Consider the following 14884-nt stretch of genomic DNA (forward strand, 5'->3'; position numbering starts at 1 on the left):
TGTGTCTCCTGTCAATCAGTCACTTTAGTTAAGGTGGTATGTCTCCTGTCTATCTGTCACTTTAGTTAAGGTGGTATGTCTCCTGTCTATCAGTCACTTTAGTTAAGGTGGTATGTCTCCTGTCTATCAGTCACTTTAGTTAAGGTGGTATGTTAGCTTTCTCATTGCCCGGCTATAAAAAGTCCATAGATGTTTATTTAAGGATTAACTTGAATAGATTTTTTATGTTATGGAGATATAACACAAAAATCTGAGTGTACTCTAAATAAACCGCGAAGCGGTTTATGATGAGAGTACACTCAGATTTTTGTGTTATATCTCCATAACATAAAAAATCTATTCAAATTAATCCTTATAATTCAATTTACTAAAGATAATCTCTTCAACATTTAAAATTCATTTTGGGACTCTTTTGTCTATGAAATTATTACGCCGTCATCTCAGCCAATCAGAAGCGACGTTACAAACGGCGACGCCATTTTTTCCTTTATGGGCTGATAAAGTAAATTTTTAAGCCAATGGAAATGCTCGTAACAAGCAACATTGAATTATATTTGAATAAAAAAGGCGAAACCCATATATAGATATACACGTCCCGAGAAGAGATACTTTTTATAGCCGGCCAATGAGATTGGAGCCGAAGCCTCGCTTATGCATATTATATCGGCCACGAAGCCAGCATGAATTTTTAATTAGATGGCTTCAAGATGTTTGTCAAAATGGGGCTTATATAGTCTTAATGACGGCACTTTGTTTAGATATATAGGATGATTTTGAGAGGAAAATTATCGCTCTTTCCAACGGTAGTAACCGTTTTTATGACGATGTACTAGAAATGTGTTTTTATAGCCGCTAAAGGTAGACGGGTTCGAAATTTAGAGTCTTAGGCTTTCCATCCTTCTCGTATAGAGTACCATGTAGAGTATGATTTTTATCAGGTGTTTTTATCTAGACCTCTAAAACGTTTAAAATGGTCGTAGGGCACTCTGGTGGGTCCATGATTATATAATATGTAACTAATTCCCAGATCCCTGTGGATCTGATAGGATTCTTTGCCATTTATCGAGTGCTGCTGTTAAATAAGAACTGTGGCGCTCACAGGGACCTGGCACGAAATTTTTTAACCAATAGTATACATATATATATATATTATAGTATAATATATATACCTATACTGTTAGTTTAAAAAAAATCGTGCCAGGTCCCTGTGGTGGCGCTGACACATAGAACTCCATATGTTCTCATCTTTGATTCACTCTCTATATATGTAACTGTTTTATCGAGGGTAGGTAAGGTTTGAGAACCATTATCAGTTCTCTCTGTTCAGATAATGATTGTCGGAACTGTCACTGGTATCCCCGCCATCAGGTCATCTTGTCGCTGTTAACATACAAACAATGATAAAAACAACTTCGGACTTGTGTAACTACTTAGCAACACGAGATATACAGCAGAAACCATTATCTGGCGAAATGGAGTCAGCAAGCAGACGACAGCGGCTAATTGACGATGGGAGTGTGTATCGGGTAGGTGTTGCCTTGTTCTCACGTTGCGGGTACATGCTCTATAGATACAATATATATAACTTCCGGTCCGGTGTGACGATATGAGGCACCCGACTGATAACGCTTTCACTGAAAATTTGGCTGGCTGTCGGAAAAGACCTCTTCTATCTTCGGTAAGGGAACATTTTTCTTATGAAATAAAGATAAATAATTGCATAGTTTTAATAACCTTAAATATATTCTATTCATTACACTTATTCAGCTACAACTCATATTCACTTTGAGAAATTAAATATAACTTAGTGATTAAACATCTGTACGTTTTAAAGATGCTCCGCCGCTGACAATTGGTATTTTTTCACTATCGAAAACAGGAGCAGACGATTTCATATTTTTCTTCAGTTACAAAAGTTACTTACTTTACAACATTATCACCATTGAAAAGTTTGAGCTTCTAATTTTACTTTAAGTTAAAAATATAAAAAATAATTAATTGCATCCCGAAAAAAATCCGTGGCACTATATTCTATATGGAATGAAATACTGATTGCGCATGCACCAAAGGTAAAATAAATTATCTTATATTATTTTTGTGTTAATTAGACATATATATACAAGATTAAACACCAATCATTGTTCTAATGATGAATGCCATTTTTGCTCTGTCGGCGATGGAGCATTTTTAAGAGTTTCCAAAACCATTGTTATGTTCTTTGTCTTTCTTGCACAATTACGACTTTTATCTCCATAATAATAATGTATACATAACATACCAAACATTTGGGAAAATATAGATATATTGATAGTTTTTTACAAGATTATAATATGACAATAGAACTTCATATTTGATATTTGAATTCCGAACTTTCTTGAATGGTCTCTTTCCTCTAAAATCCGTTATGCCAGTGTACCAGTCAATCAAATTCCACGTTTGGAATGGCGGCGTCATTTTTACGTTATGATATATTAACATTTTTATTAAACCATTGAAAATACTTGTCACGTGCCGGTTTGAATAAAAACAAATGTGTGCTGAATTGACGTTCGACTTGACATCACCAGATATCAACGTGACGTCATTGATAAAATATGATTGAAGAATATTAGGAAAACAATTTAGTACCAACCGTTAAAATGCCCGTGTTATATCTTTTTACATTGCAGTCATGTGGTCTCGTCCAGTTGCCTGGACGTTTGTTCTCGGCTTGTTCCAAGTGTCGCTACCATTTTCCAGTTGTTGCGAGGTAAATGGCTGTTTTTGTTACCAAGACTATTTAAGTTGTCACAATCTGCTGTCATTTCCGGATCACTTACCGACAGAATTAAAGGAAGTGCATTTGCATGACGTCGCGTTTGGCAAAATACCAACGGATGGTTTTCATGGACTTACTAACTTGACGACATTTAAGATATATCGCGGTTTTGTTGGAACGATAGAGACATCCTCATTTGATGGGTTTGAGAACTTACAAACTGTCTTCTTTGATAACGTTACAATCGACGAGATCCAGGGTCATGCATTCAGCAACCTTCGAAATATTTCGATGACTTTCCAGTCCTCTTCGATTTCTGTAATAATGTCTAATGCATTTGAAAACATCCGGTATTCAAACTCGATTGTTTTCTCCAATGATAATATTGAACTTATGGAAAGCCATGCATATGAAAATATCTCTGATGCTGGACTGATTTCGTTTCGTTCGAGCAACATAACCACTATGGCTCCATGGTGCTTTCACAACTTCATCAGGGTTGACAATTTTGGGTTCCACTCAAATACGGTAGGAAATCTGGCGTGTGGTAGCATCGACAGCGCCCTCTCTGCCGTGGCGGATAGGCTACAGGTCTTCTTCTTCAGTAACACGTTGTCTTGTAACTGTGATTTGGCCTGGATAATAAACAACACTGCCATCGCCAGTGTCCTTCCCCTTTCCAACCGCTGTGTTTTGCCTGGAACAAAAGGACATGTAAAAGTCGGTTTGGAAGATTTAACGTTAGATATACTGAACTGTACCCAACAAGACGTGATTTGTTCTGATAGCGAGCTAACTACATCGACAATGACAGAAACGACGACGGCGGAACTGACCACATCATTCACGCATGCCCAATCGTCGTTCATCACTACTGATGCCGTCACAGAGAAAACAGACGCGACCATTCCAGCATCAAAATCGCCGGTATCTATGGGCAGTTCTATTGATAGCTCGACAGCTTCAGTAACATCAGCTACTGAGAACATAGAACTAAACTCAACAATATCTAATGAATCAAGGGGAACCACAATAGCGCCGCCTGGCTCCAACGGAAGCACGACTTTGGCACAGACCGGAAGTGACCAAACTCCGTATCATAGCACCAGCATTGAAACAGCCACCAGTACTCTATCGGAAACGATGCCTGTTTCTAGTTCCCCTGTGTCCACAATCAAGGAAACTACAGCAACACGTTCTGTTCTGAAAACAAAGGCGATGTCCCAACATACAACAGCGAATACGAATAGCGCGAGAGAGAACAATGGCGCCACCAGTGTCTCATATTCTGTAATCATAGTGACACTCAGTAGCTTTGTTTGTCTGCTTGTTGTCAGGACAATGAGCTATAACTTTAGCCAGTGACGTTCAGATTACTAACCAAAAGATAATGATATGATTAATGCTGCAAGAGATCAAAGCCTTCGTTCCTGAATTTTATCGTACTGTACATATTAAGTTTATTTCTGTGACATTTTAACAAATTGCTTGTTCACATTTTACGCTGTACCAAATTGTTGCTCATTTCATTTTCATAAGTAAAGTCCATAAAACTCCTTCACAAGTATTTCTAACCGATGGTTCACGCAATCCCGACCACAGGGATCTAAGAATCAGTTACAGTTTATATAACTAACGACCCACCAGAGTGCACATTGACCATTCTTAGATGTTTAAGGGATCTACATCAAAAATCGATTAATATCATACTCTACATTGTACTATACATATATATACATAATTGTACAATACATATATACCGAATTTTTTGTATTTATATCCCTAAAACATCTAAAATGGTCTATTGGCACTCTGGTGGGTCAATAATGATGTAAACTATTTCTCATATCCTTTTAACAGCGACAGTGTAATCACGGAGATCATTGAAAGATAGAAGATGGATAAGAACATTCAAATGGCGTAATAAGAATTTGTTTGTTTGTTTGATTAATTAACGTCCTATTAACAGCTATGGTCATGTAAGGACGGCCTCCCATGTATGCGGTGCGTAATAAGAATGGGGAACTCATTTGTTATATAATGTAGAATTAGGAAGCAAGAAAAATGGGAAAGCGTGATGTAATTAAGACGCATAGGATTTTGGTAGAAATTTCCTTCCATAGTTATTGACATCTTTTTACTGTACAAGGAACTTTATGATATATAAGAAAAAGATACTAGCATGCGTTGAATCAATTACGAGAACTGGTTGAACAATTAAATGTAAGCTATTTCGTCTTTTCAATAGAGTTATCTGCCCTTGAGATGTGTCAAGGAAGGTATGGATATCGATGGCCTCACGATTGTCTCCTCCTGATCACGACTACATATGTAAAGTGGACATGATTGAGGCGAATATATTGTAAATCAAACCTTAATCAAACTAGAACTAGTTATTGTTGGTAACATGTCAACATTTGACATAACAATCATGTCAATATGTCCAACAGAAGGCCACTTGTTCCAGATTCTGGATTCGTAAAGTCTACAAAAATTGATCGAAGATGAAATGCTTTGTTTATAAGTTACGATATATACCTGTCAATAGATTGTTGGGCAGGGTTAGCGTTACTCCTATCTCATACACAGTGATGCGACCCAAACACATAAACACTCGGGTACCAGGCGATAACTTCTACCTGTACAACGACCATGTTTACGTCACCTGGCTCCGGTAAATCAAGCACGCCTAGACAGTAAGAGATTGTGGCACCGTTTCTAATTGCTTTTCACGTTTTAAAGATTTTTTTTCTCTTAAATATATGCCCCTGCTGGTAATATTAGTACCATCCAGAATAATATTTATAAGTGTTATAGATATATAACGAAGCTTTGTAGTGACTTCTAATTCTACATCAACATATCTGCTACTAATAATAAGATGGTTTCATCGATCACCACATACTGTAGGCATAATCAAAGTGGTTGGAGTGATATTTTGGCTAATAATTTTCATACTTCGAAAGACTATTACTTGATCTAGACGAAAGAAAAAATGGGTTTGTCAATCAACATTAACCAGTGATTAGGCATGACCTGATGGTATATGTGTGATGAAACTGGATTCGAGGCCGGGAAGAGTTTTCAATATTAAAATCTTAGGTTTAGATTTTATATAGATAGGGTGATTTAAAAGCAAGATGGTAGCAAAATGTTGAGTAAACTGCAGTGCGTTTCTAGCCGAATGGGATTTGGAATAGAGACGGTTTATACTTTAATTATGAATATTATCTTTAGCTAAATTTGAATAGAACAGGTGAAAATTTGATTTTAATCAGACAAATAGCCTGAAGTCGAGATGTGATAGGGTAACTCCCACTTGGGACCGAGGATGCAGTTATTGTACAAATAAAGGATTAATACCCAAACAAGTTCTCTAAAACCTATAACTTGTTTTTATGATTTGTTATTGTTCAGGTACTAACAAACGTTAAACAACAAGTTTAATATCATCGATAATGTTTTGATACGAATCAAATATTTGTTATTTTCAGTGATGTTTTAAATTTCCACGTCAGGATGTTTTTCTGTTTTGTTTTCATTAATTGGAATCTTATGACCTATCTCGGTAACAAACAGCACCGCTACCTGGATAAGCGGACAAACATCGGCGAGTTTGTGCCATGGCCTCGCCAGGGGGTCAGCACAAACATGACTTTCAAGTGGTATTCCCACGTTAATATTGTTTTATTAAAAAAAATCACCCATTTTCATCACGCTTTCTGAAGTCCCCAATCTAATTACTGAATCTTCCTTGCTATACTGAACTCACATGCCTAAAACACACGATGATAGTTTCATTCACAGGGACCTGGCACGATTTTTTTTAAACTAACAGTATACATACATGTATATATATTTATAGTATTTATTTATATACTATAATATATAGATATATACTGTTGGTTAAAAATTTTCGTGCCAGGTCCCTGCGGTTTCATCAATATTTTCTTTTCAACTCCACTATTAGTCCGCTAAACCTGCCTATATTATTAGGCTTTTTACTATATTAGGCCTATATTAGGCAAAATGAATATAAAAAATTTAAAAAAAAAAAAATAAAAAAAAAAATAAAAAGCCGAATAATATATAGGCAGGTTTAGCGGACTACTCCCCTATCAAGTCTAGGGTCAGAATCTCATTTCTAGGGTCAGAATCTCATTTATTGAGCACAATTATTTTTTATCACCTCCATAAAATCTAATATTTTGTCAGTTAGGTATCTTGATGACAATAGCTCAAAAAAGAGCACACGACATATGTTTTTTCTTCTATTTTCTTTTTATGGCATGAACTCCTATTTTCAAAAATCTATAATGAGAAAAAAAAGTTTAATACAAGAAAATTTTGACTTCTCAGAGGAGTACATCCTTAATTTTCGAGAGCCAATCAACGCCGACAAAACAAATCTACTGCACACATACTTACATTGGCGGCTAGAGACATAAATTTTTTCATCGAAATTTCAAAGGGCTACGTTATGGCAAATGGATGTATTTATATCCATGGATTTACTAACCGGTAAGTTTGTTTTTCTACCAAAACTTCATTCTTATGACGCTGAAGTGTTGACATGCAGTGGTTTTTGAGCTACGCATTAGAGTCCTGGCGTCCTCGTTTATCGGAGGACACCACAAGTGTCCGACCAGCTTGAAATCTGGCTATTTTCCGATGTTTTCTGGATACCTAGTGACATTTTATACGGCATTATATATATTGTATCATATGCACCAAATTAAAGATATAAAAATATCTGGCTGTCGATTGAGAGTATTCCTATTATCATATCCTATACGGTTGGTTAAAATCATACTTTTTTCTGAAATTGGGTACAGATTATAATGGCCGGCCCGAGTTATAGACCCTTGACCCATATTATACTTAAGTTTATATTAGAAACGAACACCTGTGGTCCGTCTATAATGATTTCTGTTCGCCAAACCTTATAAATATATCTTTGCAATTGTCGTCCGCTACTCTGCCTATGCTTCTGTCGATATTTCTATTCGTCCGCTTTTCCGTCTAACTATCCACACATCATTACGTTTTAGACCCGTCATTGCGTCTATCAGATCTACATGTAACGCCATTATCTATTCATATATCTAACTGACCACAAAATACACACAACTGTAGTGTGTTTGGACGCATCCCAACACAAAGTTAACAGGTTAGTTAAAACCTTTCGGACTAGTGGTAGATATGTTTGTGTATATTTGATAAATTTATATTACATTTCCTGACTTCTTGTGAGCGGCTGGGTACACGGGAATAGTAATCATAAACATGGTTAGAAAAATTTAAAACCATTTAGATCATGCTTTCATCAATCTCTACCTAGAGTTGATCACTACTTGAACAACTAGTACCAAGATCCAGTGTCATCTTTATTACTACCTAATGGTCATGCCACACAGGCGGATTGATCTCAGTCAGAAAAAAAGACGTTACATAAATAAATAAAGAAATTATATGACATTAACTGTTGGTGTCCCCTACATACATTTGTGACGTCATCATAAGCGATTGATCACTGCCAACTGCGCTTGGTAATGTTACATAGACTAGTGGGACTGCGATGAAAATGTAAATATCACTTTGACTACATATAATCCCCTACATACACACATGTTCCCATATGACCTTGGCCGCTGGTGTCCCTCTATTTATCGTATGACCCAAGATGCACCCTATTTTATTATATTGGCTCTTTACCATGATACTTATCCTGGTGCTAATTAGTATTGACGGTCCACCACCTGTCAATCAAATGACATGGTGAATGCTACCACACTTTCTCCGACATAAAATAGGTACACATGAGTGTGTGAGCACGAGGCTTGGCTACAAAACGCCCGATGAAGCTAGATTGTCATTGTTTTGTCGGCAATCATGAATTTTTTTCTAGGGATTCAGTGTAGTATAAACTCCATACATATAAGAAACAGCACAGACAGCTACTGGGGTAACACCAATATTTAATACCCACAAAAATCTGCTTTAAAAATTACACAACACTGATAGAAATTTAAAAGGTTTTATTTTAAAACAATTATCAATTAACATGGAAATTAACAGTTCCAGATTTCTACAATGTAGTACATAGAACACAAATACAGAAATCTATACAACAATCTTAAAAAAAACTTCATTGATTCTTAGATTATAAATGTGACTCATGGATGATGGTGATTTAAAGACTCGATTTACTTTTATTTCTTTTTTAAGAGACTGAAGGTACTTTTTAAACTTTTCTGTGTTAATAAACACACATAAGGACACTTGATCGATGTGATCGTTTACTTGTTCTAACATTTTAGCCAGCTACATTGTTTTCTAAGAAAGATTTTACATAGCTGTCAGAAACAAATTATGCATAGTTCACATTGCTCCAAAAACAAATTAAACAATGTTCACTATCCGACCTTACAAATGGTGATATTTACCACAAAGTGCATTTCATTCTGTCAGGATCATATCCATAACAATAGCACCTCAAAAATAATTACAAATACTATACATCTGCTCATTTTCACAGAATTTCCAACTGTCATGGCACATGCTATGATAGCGATCATTTTATCTGGGAAAATTTGAGAAATGGTTGAAGAATACATACTGTGCAAGTCAGATGAAAAAAAAAATAAAACTGTTCAAATTCATTTTCATTTTTAGTTAAAGCCGTGAAAAACGTTGAACCATGTAAGTTATTGCCTAGGCTATATGGTATCACAAAAAATGGAAATAAAGTAGAGGTCATGGAATTCCTTTAAATGTCTGTTACCTCTATAGTCACCTCTACCCCCCCCCCCCCCACTCCCCATCTCAACTGCATTCCAACAGGAAGGCAAATTAAAACATGGAAAAAATAGAACAAAAGAAACAGATACATTACAGGAAACAAATCCGTTAGCAAAATCATTCAAAATAGTATAAATATATTTTAAAAAGTAAAAATCTAATCTCTGATTACAAATTCAATAACCGGAATGTACATGTATACATTTATTACATACTCTGAAAAAGTTAACACCCATCATTTTTACAACTTTATACAATGTTGATACACAAATCCATGTCATAAAACAACACTTACTACATGTAAATATCAGTAAATACCATGTAGCAACAAATATTGTGCTTAATGACCTTCTTAATGACCTTCATTAAGGTCATCAAAGTTTCAAAAATCATTTGTTTGTTCGATTTCTTATAGAGGAAAACTGAGTCCTATTAAAACAAACAACAATAAATCTGACAGTTTTATTTTGGATAGAACTATTGCACAAAAGTAATATGACATATATTTTTGTCTGTCTTAATTGATCACATGATTGGGGAAAAAAAAGAAGAAAAAAACAAATTCACAAGTATAATCTCACACACAAGATAATGATAATCTTTCTGATTCTTATGTACAGTTACAAAACAATTTAATGTGATACTTGTGGATTGTGCTAAGTGTTTCAATGAATAATTTAAAATATTTCTTTCATCCGTAAAACTACATTTATAATGGTCATCCATAAAATTGCATGTCATGTATGGCACTTAAATTTTCCGTGGTCAATATTCACGGTGAACTATCTGAAGCATTTTTGCGGAGGTTAAAGTTCGTGGTTTACTAATTCGTACAATGTTTAGGTATACCAATGAATTTCTTAATGTTTCCTTGGTATTCAGAATTTGCTGTTTTCAGTGAAAATTGCAATTAAAGTGAAAATAAACCATCCGAAAAATTTAAACACTATACAATATTATGTTTAGCAATAAAGCATGAACACAAAAACTAAAAATTTAAACATTGGAAAAATATTCTCTATGATGTAAATTAACCAATTACAAAAATATGGAAATAAAATATAAATATTAAAAAACACAGATTTATTAAGATAATGGTGGCCTTCATGCTTTTAAATCTGATTTCATAATCTAACTTCTTACATACCAGTAAAAGTTTATATAATGTAAATATTCAATTTCAGGTAGAATTTTGATGTTAGTAAATATGACTAGTCTCTATATATATATTATGTATTTACCTGTCCTTGCGGGTTGGTAGTAATTATGACGTCACATTAACAAGTGTAACATCTTGCGAGAAAATTATGCGAGTTTTGATCACTAAATAATGACATTATAATGATACCTATCTGTAAGGGCAGTTAACTCTGTAACATGCCAAGACAGCCCACACCTGTATAAACAGCTATATCACAGTCAAATGAGTTTATCCCTGTCGTCATGGAGTTTTACTTTGGTATTCACAACCGTATCTTACATCCTTCACTAGTATATTTAAGGAGGTAGATTTTGATTTCCTTGAGGTTATGACGTTATAATGATAATGGAGCATGTGTAAATTATGTAACCCCGGCGAAGCTGCGTTACGTAAAATTTACACGGGCTTCATTATCATTATACCCTCATAACTGCAACAAAATAAACATCTATTCCTTATATAGATTTTTTATACAGTTTTTCACACTAATTAATATTATTATTCATTCTCTTGACAGTTGCATATTTTTTATCAAAATAATACCCATATTGTTTTCACTCCCGTCATCGTCAACTAATTTGATTGAACAGCTGATCAAAATAGTCATTCATATGTTCCCGCCTAAAGTGGGATAATGACCACACGTTGCTACGCCAGCGACTATTCCCATAACAACAGAATCGCCGCACGTGTTGTACTATCATTATACACTGATAATGAGTATACTAGAAAGCATGGTTATTAAGTCCATGTCAGTGCAAACTGAAAATATTAATGTATGATAGAACAAAGTAAGTCAAAGTCATCTTAATTCTGTCAATCAACTAAAGAAAGAGAAATAAAAAATCTTTCATGTCTTAAAATATCTGCTACTATAAATAATTTTATGATAAATTTCGTTGTTAGCTCCAATATCAATCCTGTAACATTGTCTACTGCTGTATAAGAGCCTAACTACTCACTCTGTTAATATCTCCTTATAATATCCAATACGTCATCATCCTTACTCATCAATCCGTTGTAATTATGGTGGAAAGTCAGCCATTTTGTATCACCTCGCCAGTATGTGTATCATTTTAATTTTGTTTGGCGGCCATTGGTGTGACATATAGTCTTATCTATGTATCTACGTATCATGAAAATTATCTTACACAATTGTATATTTGTTAAGATTACCTCGTCCATACTGCACAGGTTTACATGGCTACGAGTATGAGATGTAGATGGGGTAATCTAAACAAGCCAGGCATTGTGTAAAATAAATATGATAAGCAGCTTCATTATATTTATTTTTGGTTTATATCGTGTTCATATCAATTGTCGCTAAAGATGATTAAAATGACCACATTTCCATCAAAATTACATCCGAATGACGACATAGTTTGGTACCCCTGTAACATTATGTAGCAACAAGATGTCGGACAATCTTGTCGGAGGAGATAAGTGGTCCCACTAATTTATAAATCTGTAGATTCTCACTTCAAGCTTTGGATTGTTTGGCGCGGATGACCAGGAATATGAATGCAAACAATCGGAATCCCACTAACAAAGCAGTCATCACCATTAGATCCAGCAACTGGTTGTCCTGTAACCATAGAAACAGATCGTATGTTAGGATAATAATAAACTTCATTTACTGAGATCTTCTGAGGATACAACATCTATTTAGCACAGCTTATCTACAGGTTCTTATGTTAAAGGAACATGTTAGTTATCTGAGAAATAGAGTACAATATATTTCTAACGAAATAAAACATTGACTTACTTCAGAGAAGTTGAATCCATCAAGTACAGCTGCTCCTGTACCACATACAGATGATCCTTCTGGGGCAGGGTGTTCTGTCACATTGGCGCAGTCTGGAATAGTAGGAAGTCAGTACTACATTATTATCAGATTCTTTACAACTAAGTAAGGGCCAACATGACCCAGAGGTTGAGGGCTAGTGATAGAATGTCAGACACCTTTACCACTCAGCCAACATGACCAAGAGGTGGAGGGCTAGTGTTAGAATGTCAGATACCTTTACCACTCAGCCAACATGTCTCAGAGGTGTAGGGCTAGTGATAGAATGTCGGACACCTTTACCACTTAGCCAACATGACCAAAAGGTGTAGGGCTAGTGATAGAATGTCAGACACCTTTACCACTCAGCCAACATGACCCAGAGGTGTAGGGCTAGTTATAGAATGTCAGACACCTTTACCACTCAGCCAACATGACCAAGAGGTGTAGGGCTAGTGATAGAATGTCAGATACCTTTACCACTCAGCCAACATGACCAAGAGGTGTAGGGCTAGTGATAGAATGTCAGATACCTTTACCACTCAGCCAACATGACCCAGAGGTGTAGGGCTAGTGATAGAATGTCAGACACCTTTACCACTCAGCCAACATGACCCAGAGGTGTAGGGCTAGTGATAGAATGTCAGACACCTTTACCACTCAGCCAACATGACCCAGAGGTGTAGGGCTAGTGATAGAATGTCAGACACCTTTACCACTCAGCCAACATGACCAAGAGGTGTAGGGCTAGTGATAGAATGTCAGACACCTTTACCACTCAGCCAACATGACCCAGAGGTGTAGGGCTAGTGATAGAATGTCAGACACCTTTACCACTCAGCCAACATGACCCAGAGGTGGAGGGCTAGTGATAGAATGTCAGACACCTTTACCACTCAGCCAACATGACCCAGAGGTGGAGGGCTAGTGATAGAATGTCAGATACCTTTACCACTCAGCCAACATGACCCAGAGGTGTAGGGCTAGTGATAGAATGTCAGACACCTTTACCACTCAGCCAACATGACCAAGAGGTGTAGGGCTAGTGATAGAATGTCAGACACCTTTACCACTCAGCCAACATGACCCAGAGGTGTAGGGCTAGTGATAGAATGTCAGACACCTTTACCACTCAGCCAACATGACCAAGAGGTGTAGGGCTAGTGATAGAATGTCAGACACCTTTACCACTCAGCCAACATGACCAAGAGGTGTAGGGCTAGTGATAGAATGTCAGATACCTTTACCACTCAGCCAACATGACCCAGAGGTGTAGGGCTAGTGATAGAATGTCAGACACCTTTACCACTCAGCCAACATGACCCAGAGGTGGAGGGCTAGTGATAGAATGTCAGACACCTTTACCACTCAGCCAACATGACCGAGTGTAGGGCTAGTGATAGAATGTCAGACACCTTTACCACTCAGCCAACATGACCAAGAGGTGTAGGGCTAGTGATAGAATGTCAGACACCTTTACCACTCAGCCAACATGACCAAGAGGTGTAGGGCTAGTGATAGAATGTCAGACACCTTTACCACATCAGCCAACATGACCAAGAGGTGTAGGACTAGTGATAGAATGTCAGACACCTTTACCACTCAGCCAACATGACCAAGAGGTGTAGGGCTAGTGATAGAATGTCAGACACCTTTACCACTCAGCCAACATGACCAAGAGGTGTAGGGCTAGTGATAGAATGTCAGACACCTTTACCACTCAGCCAACATGACCAAGAGGTGTAGGGCTAGTGATAGAATGTCAGACACCTTTACCACTCAGCCAACATGACCAAGAGGAGTAGGGCTAGTGATAGAATGTCAGATACCTTTACCACTCAGCCAACATGACCCAGAGGTGGATGGCTAGTGATAGAATGTCAGACACCTTTACCACTCAGCCAACATGACCAAGAGGTGTAGGGCTAGTGATAGAATGTCAGACACCTTTACCACTCAGCCAACATGACCAAGAGGAGTAGGGCTAGTGATAGAATGTCAGATACCTTTACCACTCAGCCAACATGACCCAGAGGTGTAGGGCTAGTGATAGAATGTCAGACACCTTTACCACTCAGCCAACATGACCAAGAGGTGTAGGGCTAGTGATAGAATGTCAGACACCTTTACCACTCAGCCAACATGACCAAGAGGTGTAGGGCTAGTGATAGAATGTCAGACACCTTTACCACTCAGCCAACATGACCCAGAGGTGTAGGGCTAGTGATAGAATGTCAGATACCTTTACCACTCAGCCAACATGACCCAGAGGTGTAGGGCTAGTGATAGAATGTAGACACCTTTATCACTCAGCCAACATGACCAAGAGGGTAGGGCTAGT

The 14884-nt window shown here is 36.9% G+C and overlaps 3 protein-coding genes across 4 annotated transcripts in view; 1 reads left to right on the plus strand and 2 right to left on the minus strand.

Annotated features, from left to right (window-relative positions):
* The window catches only part of LOC138314774 (cobalamin trafficking protein CblD-like), a 92495-nt gene that overhangs the window by 24431 nt on the left and 53180 nt on the right, over nt 1-14884 (minus strand). The gene's annotated exons all lie outside the window — the stretch shown is intronic.
* Nucleotides 1231-4315, plus strand: LOC138314767 (uncharacterized). The gene is made up of 2 exons (XM_069255283.1): nt 1231-1678; nt 2670-4315. The coding sequence occupies exon 2, from the start codon at nt 2672-2674 to the stop codon at nt 4121-4123; it is 1452 nt and encodes a 483-aa protein (XP_069111384.1). The 5' UTR covers nt 1231-1678; nt 2670-2671; the 3' UTR covers nt 4124-4315.
* LOC138314768 (protein white-like) overlaps nt 8782-14884 on the minus strand; it is a 38394-nt gene continuing 32291 nt past the window's right edge. For both annotated transcript variants that reach the window (XM_069255284.1, XM_069255285.1), the window contains exons 19-20: nt 12526-12617; nt 8782-12345 (exon numbers count right to left, since the gene is read on the minus strand). In XM_069255284.1, coding sequence (XP_069111385.1) covers nt 12241-12345; nt 12526-12617 — 197 coding nt within the window. In that variant the 3' untranslated portion in view covers nt 8782-12240. The remainder of the gene's footprint in view (nt 12346-12525; nt 12618-14884) is intronic.

The sequence above is a fragment of the Argopecten irradians genome, chromosome 2 (genome assembly GCF_041381155.1).
Source record: "Argopecten irradians isolate NY chromosome 2, Ai_NY, whole genome shotgun sequence".
NCBI lineage: Eukaryota > Metazoa > Mollusca > Bivalvia > Pectinida > Pectinidae > Argopecten > Argopecten irradians.

Excerpts from the sequence above, each read along its gene's own strand:
- LOC138314767 (XM_069255283.1), top strand. The coding sequence starts at position 2,672 with ATGTGGTCTCGTCCAGTTGCCTGGACGTTTGTTCTCGGCTTGTTCCAA.